General features: G+C 38.3%; 1 protein-coding gene across 3 annotated transcripts in view; it reads right to left on the bottom strand.

Moving 5' to 3' along the window:
* Positions 1-18,448, bottom strand: part of csmd3b (CUB and Sushi multiple domains 3b) — a 333,374-nt gene that overhangs the window by 42,530 nt on the left and 272,396 nt on the right. For all 3 annotated transcript variants that reach the window (XM_056398790.1, XM_056398791.1, XM_056398792.1), the window contains exons 33-47: positions 18,119-18,194; positions 17,901-18,017; positions 14,949-15,062; positions 14,731-14,826; positions 13,711-13,914; positions 13,240-13,364; positions 12,677-12,773; positions 9,990-10,094; positions 9,775-9,893; positions 9,118-9,187; positions 8,438-8,554; positions 7,913-8,122; positions 6,566-6,754; positions 5,190-5,367; positions 1,608-1,753 (exon numbers count right to left, since the gene is read on the bottom strand). In XM_056398790.1, the coding sequence (XP_056254765.1) occupies positions 1,608-1,753; positions 5,190-5,367; positions 6,566-6,754; positions 7,913-8,122; positions 8,438-8,554; positions 9,118-9,187; positions 9,775-9,893; positions 9,990-10,094; positions 12,677-12,773; positions 13,240-13,364; positions 13,711-13,914; positions 14,731-14,826; positions 14,949-15,062; positions 17,901-18,017; positions 18,119-18,194 (1,963 nt within the window). The remainder of the gene's footprint in view (positions 1-1,607; positions 1,754-5,189; positions 5,368-6,565; positions 6,755-7,912; positions 8,123-8,437; positions 8,555-9,117; positions 9,188-9,774; positions 9,894-9,989; positions 10,095-12,676; positions 12,774-13,239; positions 13,365-13,710; positions 13,915-14,730; positions 14,827-14,948; positions 15,063-17,900; positions 18,018-18,118; positions 18,195-18,448) is intronic.

Raw genomic sequence — 18,448 nt, 5'->3', positions numbered from 1 at the left:
ATACAATATCCACCACTCTGGTGGAGGTGTGTGTGTGTGTGTGTGTGTGTGTGTGTGTGTGTGTGTGTGTGTGTGTGTGTGTGTGTGTGTGTGTGTGTGCGTGTGTGTGTGTGTAAGTGTATGTAAGACAGATACAAAAACTCTTCTATACTATTATACAAAGAGAAACTCACAAACAAACCTTCACTGAGGGCATTGTGTCATGTAAATCTTTTAATTTCATGAGTCTAATTGTTTTTGTTAAACAAACTGCAGGTTTGCTCGTTCCTTGTACTAAAGCAACAATTCAATTAAAATTAAAAAATGCTTTGTTTGTCTTGTGTGGTTGGAAGTTAAAGCTATGAATGTATTCTCTTTTTTGTATTTTCTTTTAATCTGATAGCAATTCTTGAGAGAAAAGGAAGTCATGATTGGCTAGAAACAATGATGACAAGACAAGGCTGATGTTCACACAATTGTTAAGTTGAAAGATGAATTAACTTTTCAGTTGTTGAAAAGTTAGTGAAAGTTGTTGACTATCTCTCAGTGCTACTTTCCTTCAAACAATAGCACAAAATTCAAAGGCAACTGTATACCTCAGTGCTGCAAGACAAGAAGGTGCTGGATTAAAGAAAGTAGAAAATGAAAAAAGGACAGAACATCCGCTCACTTATAGTGTATCAAGTGATAAGTGTTTGATAAGCAAACACCTACCCAGCTGTTCATTGTCCATACCTTTATCATACAGACTCTTATCTGAGCAACTGCACTTCTCCTTTGTTTTCCATTAAACAAGCAAACTTTGTGAAACTTTTCCTTCAAAAAAGAGCATCATTTTTGTCATATGTGGCCTTGGTTTAGTTGAAAGTGGCTATTTTAAAGCTCTCAGCGTTATATTCATCTTACTTTATAGTGTGAGGTCAAGGGTTATTACAGTGTTTCATTAACATACTTGTTAAACAACTGGTCCACTCGTCTATAACCAAGCAAGTGCGACCTGAAAAAGGGACTTTAATACCAATTAAAAGTGAATCACATATCACAAACTATGTTTAAGTATTTTATGCATCATTAGTAAGTCCAACTGCTGTCATTTAAAATAACCGAATACACACGATAGCAGGAATAGTGGCACTTTAAACTGCTGCAGCAGACTCAAAGATCAAATCAGAGTATTAAAACCTATGGAGTGCTGGAACCTACAGTGGTCAGTAACGCTAAAGAGAACCTTTCCACATTGCTGCAACTACCAATTTAATTCATGATACAAAAACTATCAATAACACCATTGTGACTAATAAAGTATTACTTCAGTAGGATGTGACGAAGACATCCGCTTTGATCAAAGTGAAAACTTCACGAGTCAGAATGAGTCAAAGGAAGCAGATCTAAGTGGAACTTAATGAGGAGGAAGGTGAAGAGAAGTGAACACAAACAGATCGATGCCTTCACTCAGCTACAACTAATCATAGCGGTATAGTTTTTCCTCAGGAAAACAAAGCCAGCTGCAGAGAAAACGGTTAATGAGCTTGGGATTTGTAACTGAGTAGACACAATCAAGTGATGTGTTAGTCAATGATATGATCGCTAGCTCTGTGACAACTTTAAGGATGTTGATACGGTCTTACCATGGTAACTTAAGACAAAGAAGCCAGCTCCAGAGAAGTCAGAGTGGAATTTGATGAGGATGATGTTAGAGGTTGAGTAGACAGACTCCAAAGCTGTGTTCCCACTAAACTGGCCGATCTGAGGAGAAGATTGGTCTGGACCATCCCTGTGGAGAAACAAAGAGAAAACTTGAGTTACAAAGGGGGTACTCAGAGACTAAAGACCCATAAAGGAATGGATATGATCTTTCTTTATAGAACAATGGAAGAGAGAAGTCAACCTAAAACATAATTTGAATACGTTACTGCAGTCATCCGTGACAGTTAAATGGCTATTTGTGATCAGGAAATGGTTTCTCCGAGGCTAGAAACAAAGACAGAAGAGACTTGACGATTATTTATGAGACAAAACCTGGAGCTGCTCCATTGACTGCGAATGGAGATGGACTTTGTATGACAAAGTGCCGGCGCCCAGAGTGATTGTGCATGAATATGGGCCCATCTTCCCTCTCAAAACATTCTAAACCACAATGTCACAAAGCTCATTTAGATATAAAACCTTCACAAACTCAGATTCCAGTGAACTTATGAGAGAACAGAGCCTTTTTTCTCTCAACAACAACACAGTTCAAAGCTCTGGCTCTCTTATTCTTGCTTTGGGATGCTCAAGTTCATAAATATTGATTGAACTGTCGTCAGATCATAAGAATAACAGATCGGAATCCTGGTGTAGAATTTGACTTAGACTTTGGCTTTAGTTTTGTCACTAATCAGCCTGGCATTCATGAAAAGTTACACACACAGCAGACAGAGAGTTATCTATCAAATGGCAGGTCCGGCTCTCAGTGCAATGTCATGAGCATATTTCACCTTTAATGGCAGCCCCACCAGCTGTCAGACGCAAACTAACCAATACTGGGCTCATTATCAGTGATTAAAAAGTATCATCATGAAGTTAAATGAAATAATTATTTCCTGCTGTTAAGTGGTTTTTGGATGAGGCCAATTATACCTGTCAGGTTATGTAAGGAATCATCCCTGTCGCTGATTCATGTTGGGTGGTTCAGAGTCATCAGAGTAGTTTCATCCACTGCTGATTTCTGGTGATGCCCGCACTCACTAACCATTATGAGTACATTATGGCAGTACATACAGCACGGACAAGACAAAGACACTGACTGTGTGAGGCAGCACAAAAGAAGGTTACTTCTGCGACATCTATGATAATTCTTACAATGAAGTCCTGTAGTAAGCTTCCCAGCATGAGACCAATTAGCAGACTAACTGACTGTCAGGTTGGCTGGCTCTGGACTGAGGAGACTGCTGTGAAAATCACACCTTTACCACTGACACTGTGCTCTCTACAGGAAGTCAGTGTTGTGACTGTGAGATTGTGAGTTTTTAGTGCTTTGTGTGAGGTTGCCGTCTTTGCTTCGTGTGAGTTCAGCAGTTTGTCCACTTTTTCCAACTGACAGCAGGGTCAGGAACATGCTGCGCCACCAATTCAAGGAATTCACAGAATCGGCTGTGGGTGGACAGCACATGGCTCAATGGTATTGTGGTGTTTGGCGTGAGAAAGGCAGGCTGGATACTGTAGTTTTAAGACATTACATTTATACACCAAAGACATATGTCCAACAAGCCATGTCCCTGTTATGTACAGCTAAAAGGAAGCAGCTCTCCAGTGTCAAGTAAGTGTGGAGAACCAACAAAACTACAATAATAAAAGTCAGCTTTCACATTTGGTTGATATGATTATGTTGTACAATGTCTAGAATCATTTTAATAAGAAACAATTAGGTGATGAATCAATTTGTCAATTGACTGAAAATTGATTGGCAACAATTGTGATTACTGATTAATCATTTCAGTCAATCATCAAGCTTCTCAAATTGAGGATTTACTGCTTTTCTTTTCTTTGTTTGTATCATTGTACATTATTATTCTTTGCGTTTTTGAACAAAACAAGAAATATGTCATCTGGGAAATGATAAAATTTGTAACTCTTACACATTTAATAGACTAATTTATTGACTGTTCATAAAATTTTAATCTTGATCAGATAAATTAGGATAACAAGTAAATTAACCCTTGCGTTGAGTTTTTTTTGGTTGGGACTAATCAGTTAATCAAAAAATACAAAGTAGAGTAATCCATAATTCAAATAAAGAATAGTTACAACTCTAAATGACAGAATTTTCTGCTGTTAGTTAGAAGACTATGAGACGTCAGTATTTCACCTTAAAATAATCAAAACTAGCACAACAATCGACTGTACGTTGCATATCTGACAGAGGCTGTAGCCAGACAGTCATACCTAAACATTCAGACCGTTGCTGGTGTTGTTACTTAACTGGGTCCTGAAAGATCTGGTGGTGCATTGACCTAAGTCCTGCATCTTTGCAATTAAATTAGAAGTTCCTAAGGTGAAGTTTTCCCAGAAGCAAACTAAACTAAATTGGAGACGTGGGCAAATAGTAGTAGATGTCATTGTAACTGACCTTGGGTCACTTGATGGGATCATTCATTTAGAGAATAAGGGCTCTTTTAAGCTTGCAATGATCAATTTCTTAGTGTACCTCTTCCTCTGAAAGCAGGAATATATTAAAGTAATTATTTGATATAGTTTATATTGGACATCACTTATGAGTCACCCAGGCAGTTGTCTGGAAAAGCTACTGTACATTGTGTTGCCATACTTTCTCAAAATCATAACAATGTTTTTAGCAATAATAATTCTAGAGAGGGCAATGGAAACAGACAAAACTGGAAATCTGTAAGGTCGATATGACAAGCTCACAGAAGTACAGGATAGACATTTGGTCCTTCTGTGTTGGTCTTATGTCTGTATGCCAGGTGACATTTCTAAACTACTGACGTTGCACCCAGCTGTCTATTTATAGGTAACAGGCTCAGCCTTTAGCTATAGAGAAGGAGCAGAAACATGGCAACCATAGAATTAGATGGTACAGTCTATTTATGGTTCTGCTGCCACTTTGTACCTGCAGATATCTATGTAACATAGTATACAGGCACCATTTAAACACCTGCATTGACAAAACGTCTGCTGTTGCCAATGACTGCTCTCTCCAAGAAGAATAATGAAGAGAGAAGTGAAGCCTGGGCAGGTAGGGAGAGAAAGATGTATCGTATATACCATATAAGACGGACTGTCGTTTAGAGATCGTTTGAGGAACAGAGGGAAGAAGAGAAAGACTTATGGCCAAAGAGAGATGGGAAAAACATGACAAGAAGGAAATTATGTCAGAGTAACTTTATATTCAAGAAGACATGTCTGTAGTCATGGTAATCCTTGCAGGGATTTAGCCAATTAGTGGCCAGCTCTGAAAAGATGTTAAAGAGCATGATCCTGTGAGAGAGAGAAAGTGCATGTCTGTCCGTGTAACAGAAGTTCTTCGAATATGTGAGACAAATTTAATGGCTATTCAGTCAAGTAAAAAAGACAATTTTTTGTGAAATGGCCCTTGATGAAGCTGAAAAAGATGAGAAAGATTGGTAAGAAGTGTCACATAATCAGGGTGGACAGCGTCAGTTATGACATAGTGGAAAAACAAGTAAAATAAATAACTAAATAATACCTACCAGACAGTAATGTAGTCATATATGGGCTCAGTGCTCAGTACAGTAAAGTTGATGTAAATCCCGTGTCCAGGAGGAACTCTCACACTCCACACACAGTCCTGGAAGTTGGGGTATTCCTCAGGGTGACCAGGAGAGTAAATGGTTCCGTTTAATGATGTGATGTTACCACCACAGAGAGCTGTGCGATAGAATATTAGCAGAAATACCCTTAATAAATCACCAACAAATTACTATTACCATTCTGAAGCTTTAGTAATTGTCTGGATGATTGAGAGAAGACATGACTATCAGTCATGTAATGACCATTGGATAACACCTTAATACCTCTAATAAATTGTCATTACAGTTTTTTTTTTTTCCTCTTCTGCAGCTCAGGTATTCCTCAGGAGTGTAGGTGTTACTCATCAGTGATGCAATGTTAGCACTGCTGAGAACTATAAAACTGAACATTTACAGTTTTTTTTATTTAAGGGTCCTTGAATAAGTGTTAACACTCTAGAGCCGTGCCTTAAAATTAAAAAAGGAATAACAATTGGATTAATGTGCAGTTACTGGTCATAAAGTTATAATAATAGAATTTCATGATAGAATTTCACCACCACAATTAGCTGGAACAACATACCTGCCATGATTCTAATTTTGTTCAGATTTATTTTTATTTCTTTTTTTTTTTTTATGGTAATGAACATTCTCTTGTTGATTCCATAAACTGAAGAAAAATTCTATTTTATTCTGTTGAGTTACAAGTAGCTTGTAATTGCACAATACGTTCTTTCCACTTTGCTCTCAATGCAACAATCAATATCAACTGGTTAAACTGTAGAGGAAATATCGAGGGCTATATAGTGCTTACTTTCAGGAAGGAGTGTGTTGAATAAAAATCATGTGCACATTAAAGTTACAGCTAGGAGTAAGATAGCTAATAATTTAATAATGGAATGATACTTTGTCAGAGTCAGGAAAGCAATAATATGAAACATCATTACAAATATTCGCAACAGCAATGATATCAATATTGAAATGCTATTAAAAAGCATTTACAAATGAGGGTGTTTTTACGATGGGTCAAGTAATGCATCGCTTCTGCAAAAATCCTCTTTTGGATTGAAAGAATACTTTGCCAGTTTATATATTTATATATCTTCTTGGGACCTGGGTATATGATGGTTCCATGTTGCAAACCCCATATAAAACACAGATTATGTTCCTCTGAGAAAGTGAGACATTCAGTATTATCAGAACTAACCGAAATTAAGTGACTATATTCCTTTCACAACACCTAGAGCTGTAAACATATGAAACTTCTCAGATCAAAGAAAAGTACTATGGAATGCATTCAAAGAAGACTGACATACATTGATAACAACATGAAATACCTTCACATCGTGGTAACGGGTGGTTCCAGTTCCTGCTGATTCCATGTAAACATGTGAGTGAAGCCTCTCCGATCAGAGAATATCCAGGCAGGCATTCAAATGACACTGTCATCCCAACACTGAAATCTGTGCCAATCACGATGCCATTTCGAAATGGACGAGGGTCTGGACAACTCTGGAGCTGGTAGGCTGGAGAGACCGTAACCCATCCCAAATTAGTTGAGGACAATGGTAACAATGCAGGAGTTGTTTGCAAATGACTATGAGCAGCTATGATAAGTGCTTCTAAAATCAAGCCAGTCATCGAAAAAAGACAATAAATGCAGCCATTCTAACACTGAATTAAATTTTTATCTAATTCCGAGGGGGGTGCTAAAAAATACTTTTAAGATCCGGATCTCCAACCGTAGCCACCAGTCCAGTAGTTAAAAAAAACATTTTAAACATCCTGCAAATGGACTACACTGTGCCCTAAACTACTCTGAGTTCTTCAAATTACTCTTCTCCTCCCACTTAAAAGTTGTTTGTCGGTACTAACTTTCACACAGAGTTCAAAAGACTAACGCATAATTCCTCCGGCTTGTTTGAAAAAAAAAAAAAGACCTACTGCAATCTCTGCAATCTAAAATAACCCTGAAATCTGAAATGTTGGAGAGAGACATAACAGCTGCAGACTTTTAGATATAAATTAAGGTTATTAACTTTTTGATAAGGGTATCATGCACCAAAGAAGTGTGTGCTTCTTCTTCTGTTGTTGCCAAAATACTAATTTAAACATAATAGTGACAGTGACTTTTCACAGCCAAAGTCACAAGAGTCAAGGGTTTGACAAACATTAGTAGCAATAATAATAGTGGAAAAAATGCAACTGCCAGGATTCACATTCTCCTGTTCAAAACACTTTGGCAGCTTTGCTGCTGTCATGAGATAAAAGGTTTTATTCATCATCCACTGTAATTTTCACATTAATGGAATTAGCCGCAACAAATTTATTTCTATGAGAATTGTCATAATAAATAAAAGACTGCTCGAAACCTTTTTTAGTGGCTGATAGAATAAATACAAAATTCATCTAATCACTGAAATTAATCCAAAAATAAGGACATGTATGCACCATGTAAGTCCAGAAACACTTTCATTGTTGTCTGAAAAGTAGATAATTTTGTTGTTAGTCTCTGAGAAATGAAGTTGCAGTCAGGCAGTTTTTTAAATCTAATAACCACATTGGCAACAGCTGCTAGTTTCAGTAAAGTAAGAACCACTATCAGTTGTCTGCTCTTATTTTCTTTGCTTAGCAAATCAGTGTAAACAAGATGTTGGAGAGGAAATTACAGAAACAAGATATACCTTGATAGGTGATGTGGAAGCCTGGTTTGTTTTGTGAATAGTCACTGTGAAAGAAAAAGCTGGTCTGGTGGGTGGTGCTGAACAGAGGCTTGGGGATGACTGGACCGCTGAACCGGTCAATGACCGAGCCGGTTTCCAGCGTTCCACTGCGGATCTCTAAGTAATCATGGATCGCTTCAGTGGAGAAATTCAGGAACTGGAGATGGATGCCTGAGAAAAATACACAGTTTATGACATTTACAGATTAACACAGCCTGACTGACCGAAAGACCAGGAGTAAAACCAAATGTGTGTGAACTGAAAAGTGTTTTTAGGTGCTTAATCTGCAGCCACTCATGAACAACATTGATCAAGGCCACCAACACAACACTAGTTGAGTGAGTGAGTGAGTGAGTGAGTGAGTGAGTGAGTGAGTAAATCAATCAATAAATAACATAGATATATGAAAGAGGGAGACAGAAACGAACAGAGAAAACAGACCACACATATTTCATGCTAAAGTGGAAAGTTGACAGTATTTTTTACCAAAGCCGACAGGTAAGTTGACTGTCCATGTGCAGTCTAGTCCACTGGGGTAGTTGCCAGGGTAACCAGGACTTAGAATCACTCCACTTACATCTGTCATAGACCCACCACACTGGGCTGGAGTCACACATACACATACAACATAAAAACAGAGAAAAAAGGTGGGTCAGTGTAGAAAGCAGCACATCAAAAGCTGGCAGTAACCTCACTGAGCACAGTAGATATTCTTATACTTTTTAAAGACATTACTTCTGACTGGACACTTGAGTATCTTCAACCTGACATTTTGAATCATTTTGAATAAAACATTAATATTCTGAGTCTCTAATAAATACTCTTCTTGAATAAATTAGCATTGAGCAAGTAGAAATGTGTCCAGGGCTTGTTTCCTCTAATTTGCCTCAGTGCATGCTGATGCTTTGGCACACTGTGCATGTTTATGGCAGAGTCTGACTTAGCTGTGCAAAGCCTAATCATATTCAGCACAGAAAACTAAATAATCAGCTCATCACAAAACAGTAAACTGATAAAACAGCTCATTTTCCAGAGAGTCAGAGAAGGCAATGGAGACTGCCTGCATCATTTCTGCAGCACTGAAGTTTTGCATGTATCTCAGTATATCCAGGCCTGAATGAATTTGTGTGTGTGTGCGCATGTATGTACTGGAGGAGAACTCCTACCAAGACATAGTGGTACAGGGTAGTTCCATCTTCTGACAGGTCCAGGCATGCAGGTGATATGTGCATTGCCCTAGAAATGTAAAAGCAACCACAATTTATTATGTGTTGGGTCAACATTTGGGAAATCGCCGCAGATGATCAGATAATTTGGTTTAAAAGTGCCGTTTTATCTGCTCAACAACAATATTCATGCTTTGCATTGAAGATATTCTCATTAATACCATGGAGCTGTATATTATATATAAGCATTAGGGAAAAGCCAAACTTCCATTAGAGCTATACAGTACACCACACAGAAATTGCCAGACCACACCAGAGAAATGCATTATTCAGGAGTTGTGCAAACCAAACCAGAGTTGTATGTTTAGTAAGAGCTTGGAAAACCACCTGAGAGTAGGGTTTCCTTCTGATTCACAGTTTAAATAGTTCTTGGCTTGTGCAGCCAGGGGATAAAAAGAGTGAATGGCAGCACATCAAAGAAGCTGAGCAGCCTTGAATGATTTCACATACATATCTGGCAGTCGCTTTGCATGTAAAAACTGCATGTGTTCATGTGTTCAGGCGTGAAATTTCTATCGCCCGATTCCTCTTAGTCCCTCTGTAGTTAATTTACATGGGTACAGAAGGACAAACAGTATATAAAAGTTGTATTTATACCTGAAGGGAGTATCCTTGTTCACATGAAAACTGCACAACATCACCGACCATAAATCTGTCTCCTTGTCTAATTCCATAGTTTGGAGTCTGAGGCTCTGGACATGACTCCAGACCAATAGCTGATAAGAAAAAAACATTAATATAAAAGTTTCAGTCATTATTATGTATATATTGATTAGGCCAAAGATAATGTTGTATAGAAGATAATATGTTACCTGTATATTCCAGGTGAAAACCAGCAGCTGAGACACTAATATCAGAGCTGAAGCTGAGATAGAGGTTGTTAGATGTACTATTCAAGAGAGGGGGGATGGTTGTGCCTGAAAGCAGGGAGGAAGAAGAGAGCAACAAAGGACCATGATCAAATTTTTTCATTTTTCAACTGAGGCTTAAAAGCAAGCAGATCTTAGTTATCTGACAGCAAAGGAAACAACAAAGGCCCCCCAAACATACATTTTCACTTTTTTTGTTTGTGAAGTGTTCTCAAAGGAGAGAGAAGGGGATTACTTTCATTTGAGACATCTGTTTTATTTGAAACCACTTTTCAAATGTTGGCTTGACCTACTTAGTATGGCGAGGGAAGGTACAAAGCAAAAACCAGTATTGCACTGCAACAGTGTCAGCCTGTCAAGCCCCTTCACAATAAGATATTAAATGGTGTACTTAAATGTAAAGGAACATTAAACTACTCTAATCTCCTTGTCACTGGAAATGTCATCAAATTGTCTTGCTTCAAGATGTAATAATGGTGACAATATCTTCTGATATTAGCTACCTGTGGAGTTTAATATTTCCCACAGGCCAGCGAGCTGTGAGCCAAGCATTACTTTGTTTTCATTCACATGTTGCTCTTTGCTCAGTGGCAGGTGTGTCAGCAAAACATTTCAAAGTTACAGAGACATCCCTCTGAAAGAACAGTGCATTAGGCCGAAGGATGTGATTGGTTGTCTGTTGCGAGGGGAATTAATTGGATGGTTTTTGGACAGGCTGCAGCCTCCCTGCTGGTCATGTTCACATTCCAGAGAAAATCTCATTTATTATCATGACAGAAAATAAAAAATTATTTTTTTCCTTGAAAATAAATTATGAATAAATTGTGAATAATTAACTGCATGGATTTAACCACAACAGTCATATCTGGATGTATAACAGTATTAATTAATGTTTGTAATTACCCCTATAAAAAAGTTTTACCATCGCTTTGCATGTATTTGTTTTATTTTATAGATGTAGAATCACTGTCATGGTCATTTCACTGCCTCCTCTATAACATAATCTTTTATCCATGAAGACATAAAGACATCAAGCACTTTCATAGATTATTTGATACAACCAGCATATAAGCAGGTGACTTTGCCTCCCTACAAGAAGTATTAGTATCCGCAGAAGATGCTGACTTCCCCTTTGGACAGCTGAATCCAGAGGAATGCTTCACCCAGACTAAATATGTGCTTTTGGCTGAATATAAGTTGTGGCAGCACTAGAGCAGAGGCATTTCTATTGAGGTCATTGCAGACAGCATGACCAGGCAGACCAATGGCACTCTAAAGTACACCTCTCTTTTTGGTTACTCTGTTGAGTTCACTTTTTCCTCCTACACGCATAGATGAGAAGAGAAATGTAGGTGGAATTGTAATATAGAATTTTTTACACAAGCAATATGCAGTAAAATATAATTAGCTATGGGTTTTTACGAACCACAATTTCATTAATCGTTGAAAACTACATTCAAAGAAAAATGGTGGATAACATAATTAAATATTAACAGAGCATGTGTGCTGCTGCTGCTGGTGTGTCGAGTGAAAGGTTTCCCCTGCCATAACAGATATATATCACTGACACAGCATTGCTGCTATAGATAAAACAAAACAGTAAACCAGTCATGCCTGAACAGAAAGCAGTAAAAAAAGTTTTAATTTTTTTATGCTATCACATTTTATTATAGTGATAAATCAAATTAACATTTGCAATTAGGGTTTATACCTTTTATATTATTGTTTTATTGTCTGTAATCAGTTGTAAATATTTAACATACTATAATTACCATGAGTTTAAAAAGTCACTTGCTCTTAACATGAAAGTTAAGTAAAGATCATGTGTGTAAATTTTGTGAACATTTAAAATTACATATAGGTTGCTAAGGAAATATCTATTCCTAATAGAGCACTAGAGTGTAAGAGGAACAATTATTTATGCGGCAGACATTTCTCATATGTCTTTCAAGTAATCACAGATAAACAAGCAGGTGTCAGTGGGTGTGTGCCCCAGCCTCTGCTGGGACACTCAGAATGGAACCAGTTTAGCTCTAACTGCACTCTAAGTGGGGGGCCACATGGGCAGCATCTTGTACATTTCATGACAACATGCAATGTTTGTCCAATTTTACTGCGTTTATATGTAACAGTTATACTGTTGTAACAGCAATATTTACTGTGATCAGGTTACAAATAGCAGAGTTCTTGCTTATTCTGTGACATACAGTGAAAATGGCCTATTTTTTTTTATTTGTCCCTAAATACTCATAGCCATTACTACCACTAACCTGAGCAGCTGTGACACACCTTTCCTAATCAATAAATGCTGAATGTTGTTCAGTTATGCTCTCTTGGTTACTGTCTCACTTTGAAATTAAATTAAGCTCTCAAGATTCTCACAATTCAGTTATTAACTGTATGATTTACCATATTTTAGATGAAAATAACTAAAACGTTAGCTGGCAGCAAACTGCACATGTGCTATAATACAACTTAGCTGTCAACTAATTTGTAAACTGTAAATTGTATGAGTTTCTTGCTATTATATTACAGTAGCTGTCTTTTGCCAAATTACATTTTGACAAGAATGTAATGACATGAGTAACATTTTGAGTAACACTATAAAAATACTGAAAAGAGGTGTTTACCAGAGTAGCTGCCCAGTCTTGGTGCGTGGTTGTCAGCACCATCATAGAAATCCAAAGAGTCCCAGTTATGCTCTGTGGCAAAACTTACAACTTGTATCTGGAAAAGCCGACAAAAAAAAAAGAGGACAGAAATTGTTCAATGAACAAATTTAGAAAGAGTAAAACACATGATGTCAATTGGTGTAAATATTCAATGAAACTGTCAAACAAAACAAGACGTGAAACACGACTTTTTGTTTTGAAAAAGTAGCAAGTCACATGATATAAAACAAACTTAAACTTGATGTGACGTACTGCAAAATTTAAGGAAAAATTAAATGTGAGATGTCAACTCCATTTTGTGTCTATGGCATCTTGGCCTTTGTATTTGTCCGTGAGAATGCAATCAGGCATTATCTCTCCTGATTAGATCCTTTCTAGTTATCTCTGGATGGACCCTCTCTCACAAACATCCATCCATTCATTGTTCTAATAATATCTTATCTTCCCTGACATCCCCCCTGATCAGCTTTTAAGCCAATGTTACATAGGTCAGCCAAGAAACAGCGTGTGACAGATACTACCTGTATTCCTGCCCCTTCTGGAACGGAGACCTTCCACACACAGTTCTGGTTGTTGTCATATGGCTCTGGATAGCCAGGTGACAGGATTGTGCCACGACGGGAGGTCAACACACCCCCACAGGGAACTGGGAGAGCGAAGAGCGTTGACACACGGAATAGAAGAGAGCAGAAAAGAGGGTAAATTAGAGGTTGAAACATCATTTTGTCTGCAAGTAACGGGAAAAAAGACAAGGAAAGGAAAGGGGGTGGTACCCTACTGAAGAGGGGGAGACCAAAGAGCTTAAACCCTGTGTGACAGCTTTGGCATAGGAAGGCTTAGGGCCTGACTAAACTGAAACATGGTGTGCATTTGAATTAACTGTGTTTTTTTTTCCTTTCTCAGTTGTGGGGTTAATAATGCATCTCATAATGTTACTACATTCTGGACAGGAAAATGTCCGTCCTCAGTCTAATTTCTGTGTGTATGTTTACCTATACATGTTGGCAGCGTGTCATTCCATTGTGCCAGGTTGTCTGGGACACTCTCACACCGTATGGCAGTAGAGCCATGCAGGACGTAACCAGGGTTGCACTCAAACTGCACCAAGGAGCCAACTGCAAAGTCATTACCGAGGCGTTTCCCAAAACGCGGCTCTGGGACTGAACTGCACTGAGTGGAGCTGGTCCTCGGTACAGCTGAAGAAAAATGTAAGATGACACAACCATTAAAAAGTGTTCATATCAATAGAAATGCCAAATGAACTGTTATTGCTGCTGCCTATCTTCGCCAGGACACTGAATAAGATATTTTTTCTCTATTCGTGGCTTTTCTGATTGAATACATTGAAAGTAAAAATTAAACTGTTGCATTTTATATGTAATGGCCACTTACAAAACAAGAGATAAGCCATTACACCACATAGCCCCAGAAAGCCAAGGTTGAAGGCAGGGGTGGGGAACCCTTTTGCTATCAAGGGCCATTTCAATTTTTATAACATCCTTCGAGGCCAATACTAAATTATTGAACACATATATCACACTATCACACAACCTCTCCAATGCGCCATGCTTCGCTTGCAAAGACAGCAATTCCCCCCTCGTATCAAACTCAGCAGTAATCCCACGCACAAAAACAGCTAGTTGGGCGAGATTTGTTATGTTTGTTGTTTCATTGGCAGCCAGAGAGAAAAACTGGAAATTGTATTTCAGTGTTTTTTCAATACCTCGTGCCATATCAGTAATCCGCTCTGCGACGGTTCTTCGAGACAAACTGACACTTTGGAACAAGTTTGTATTTATGAATTACCTCGTGGGCCGCATCAAATTGTCTCACGGGCCACATGCGGCCCAGAGACCGGATGTTCCCCATCCCTTAAACTTTAAGGGGTATAAACTACCTCCACACACAAACCCTCATTGCTATTATGGAAAATTTTGTATGAAACCTTAAACATGAAGCAAGCCAGTTCTGCAAACCCCAAGGCCTACAGAATCTTAAACTTATTTTCTGACCTTGGTAGACGAAGTGGAATCCCTTAGCAGTTTCTGGTCCAACTGTGGTAAACTTTATGGTGATCTGGTTTCCCGAACTCAGAGGTAGAGACTCACCTAGTCAGAAAGACACAGAGTCAGAAAAGTTGGAGGAGAGAGAAACAGTGAGGGCTTAAATTGCCTGCCTGCCAATTAATCCCTCTAGCCATAAATTATTCCATCCTTCCCTCCATCCTTACCAGAGTGGGATCCAGAAAGAGAAGACAATAGTGTGTTTTGTTGAGTGGGTCCATCATAGATCTCTACTACATCATTCAGTGAAGTCTGGAACAACACAAACTGACCAAAGAGTACTGGAAATACAAATGAGAAAAAAGACAGATAAAGAGATGAGTTAGCCAGTGGCAAATTATTATTCCATGCCGCTGTCTGCATCTGACCTTCCAATGATAAAATTAACCTGTAATACCCAATTTAAATTTTATTAAGCTGCAGTGTCAGCTTCTATTTGAAGCCAACTATTGGCACAAAATTACATATCAGGACACTTAATAATCACAATATCACCTTATTTTCTTTGTGCACTAGTCCAACCCACCCCCACCCCCAGTCAGTTGGTGTATCATTGTTCTCTGCTAGCGTGAAACATCGGTGATTGCAAAAACTTTGTTTTGTTAACTGAAGACAGAAAGGCGAAATGTTTTTCTGTAATCTCTACTGTATTTCAACCCTATCTCTCTTTGGCCCCAAAGGCTGAGCTGTAAAGAATGAAATTTGTATATTGCCAAGGATATTATGCTAAAAGAAGGTCACTGGTCACTTTGTACAAGGCTGTTTCTCTCTGTGGAGTTCTTCTAAAGCATGATCTGCCTTTTGCTAAGACATTGCTCTGACTCACAAACGGTACCCTGTCTGCTTTCATGTAAAACCCCGTTTTATATTAAAATAATGACAAGCAACAGAGAACAGAAACAAAACACTGGATTTTAAACTGGCATTGTCCCTGCAGGTGTGAAAGAGAAAACAGATGATCAAAAAGGAGGTTAGCTCTATAGGGTAGATGAATCTAACCTCTTATATATATATATCTTACAGCCCTGCCATGGTTGTACATAAGGATGTGTATAGTGGCAGGGTGTTTAGTGGACATAAAGAATGACAAGATTCTGCCAGTCAGCAGAAATACTTAAAAGCTCCCTCTATGTATAGATTTTAAGGAAATCAGAGTGATTAAGTTTTCCATCATTCTCTGCTGTATTATCGACATACTGCTGAGCAAAGTGGAAGAGATCACAGCTGAAATTGTTTCAGAACAGAACAGACTTCAGGCAGGAAGACACACATGCACCAACGGTCACACACAGATTCATAAAGCACATGAGATGTACCAACACACACAAAGTGCGCACAAACAAAGCCACATACCCACACACACACATACTCGCAGATAAGCGATCACAGCAAAGTTTGAATCAGTCCACTAGACGTATCAAATGATTGAAAATGTTTCACTGTGCATATGAAAGGCTTCGTCAGCTCTTGACATCAGATGGAGAAAACCTGGGCATCGATCCCTGTGGAGCTGCCATACCTCCTGATGAGCTGCCTGAGTGGGTGTCCTCAGCCACGTCCTCATTCAACAGGAGGTGTGGTATCTCCACAGGGATAAATGTCAAGGGTTTTTCCCACCTGGTGTTGAAACTGAAGGAGTCATTTGTATGAATGGTGAAACATCATCAATCATTCATTTCAGCTTCTCTGATCATCAGGCAGTTTTGATAGCGTAGTTACTGCATCCTTGAGCCCGTAACCTTTGATTGATGTAAGAGCATGAATTAAGGACATGTTATTTTTTAAATTTTTTATGAGAACGACAGCTGCTTAAAAATGTGGGCATGTTGTAAGGCTACAGCACTGCAACTTAACAAAACAATCTGTCTCTTGCTCTGTGTGGGAGGTTCTGGGAGGCTGTCTGTGTGTCTTATACAATATGTAGGCCAACAAATGTTAGCTCCTCTCAGTCAAAACGTCTACATGGAGCTGACACTCCAAAAGTTGCTATGCAAATATAATGAGACAGCAGCCATCAACAGCCTCAGGGAAAGCTACTATTTATTCATAATACCACAGGGCATAATTGAACAATATATCCACCAATTACTGATTGTTTGTAAAAGCTCAAGTCAGACCCAATGAGTAAACCAATAATTTAGATGTCAATATGTAATATCATGATTGGAGACACAAATGTAAATTTGCACATCTTGAAAATTAAACAATATTGATAATGTGACACCATATCTTCAACTATATCATCTGATGAAGAAAAATGTCAAACAATTTCCAAGGTCAAAAATAAAATTTTAGTCTTACAACTATTAAATCATAACAGCTTGTGAGTTTATATGTCCACCAATCGATCTCCATTACTACTGACCAAACTCCCAATTGCTCATGAAGATATATGATATAGTTCAAAGCTCCAGAAAAAGCTATTAAGAGGATCTTCAATGGGATTGTTTCACCAAACTACTATTTCCAAGGTCAAGAAGGGACTTTAATGTCTAACTTCACATTGATTGTGTTTGTCCTGATGAAAATGTAAATCAAATTAACATTAGATGCTATTGTAAATTTCAATCTGTATACTACACATTTAATATGAATGAAGTTAAAATTTTATACAGATATCAAATATTCAGCACCCTTCTCTCTCCTCAAATGACCCCAGCTTCCCACCACAGCCTCAGTTAATGTTAAGAATCCTTTACAATATTCATATCTTCATAATGTGGTAGTTATGTCTAGCTTAAAGACTACTGATCACATGTGGCAAGATAAAACTAGTCTCATCTTTAAATGACACTTCAATGATGAAACCCTGACCTGGATTAAAACAAATGGCCAGCAAGCGTCTTTTGATCATCACAATATCTGTACTAGTTTTTCATTGTAGTTTAAAAACCCCAAAGGGGTCCTTCTGGGGGTTTCATGGTGTCCCCATTAAAAATCAACTTTTAATGTAATTCAGGTCAAAGAAAACTACGATCTTTTGTTGAGTGCTGCACATGTGCCTTTGAATTTTTTTCCAAAAATTATTTATTTATTTATCTATTTTTACACAGAAATTACTGCTTTTTATTGCAATGCAATGTGAAACTGTGTGAAACTTTGTGTGTGAATGAACTTACCAAACTCTCTAGGTACAGATATAGAGTAGACACAGGTCTGACCAGAGGTGTAGTTTCTGGGGAAATTTGGAGATAAAACAGTCCCTTCTGATCCTGTAGAACGACTTCCACAGGGCGCTGGAGAAAGAACACACGCACGTATTCAAGCACACATAGTTAGTGAGGCATACAATACATACACAGCTTTCACCTCTGTAAATATAGGGATTTTAAGTTACCTTGACAGCTAGGCAATGCCCTGTTCCATCCAGGTCTGCCATCATCTCCCATACTGCAGGTTAAGGTAGAATAGCCCTAAAGAAAAAACAATTTACTTTAAGAAAATCCGAAACAACCAACCTTCCACTCAATGAACAAATCAACTTCCCTTTCGACAAACCAACCTAGGGACATCCAACCCCACAAAGCGGACCAACCAACTAACCAACTAGTCATGCATTCTACTAACCATCCACTCGATCAATAAACCAATTGAGTATCCATCCAAACCAACTATCCAACCAACTAGCCACCTATTGAGCCAACCAATCACAGATCCACCCACATAT

Source organism: Seriola aureovittata, chromosome 16 (genome assembly GCF_021018895.1).
Source record: "Seriola aureovittata isolate HTS-2021-v1 ecotype China chromosome 16, ASM2101889v1, whole genome shotgun sequence".
Lineage (NCBI taxonomy): Eukaryota > Metazoa > Chordata > Actinopteri > Carangiformes > Carangidae > Seriola > Seriola aureovittata.
The sequence above is the reverse complement of the archived record's forward strand: the minus strand, read 5'-3'. Positions and strand labels throughout refer to the sequence as shown.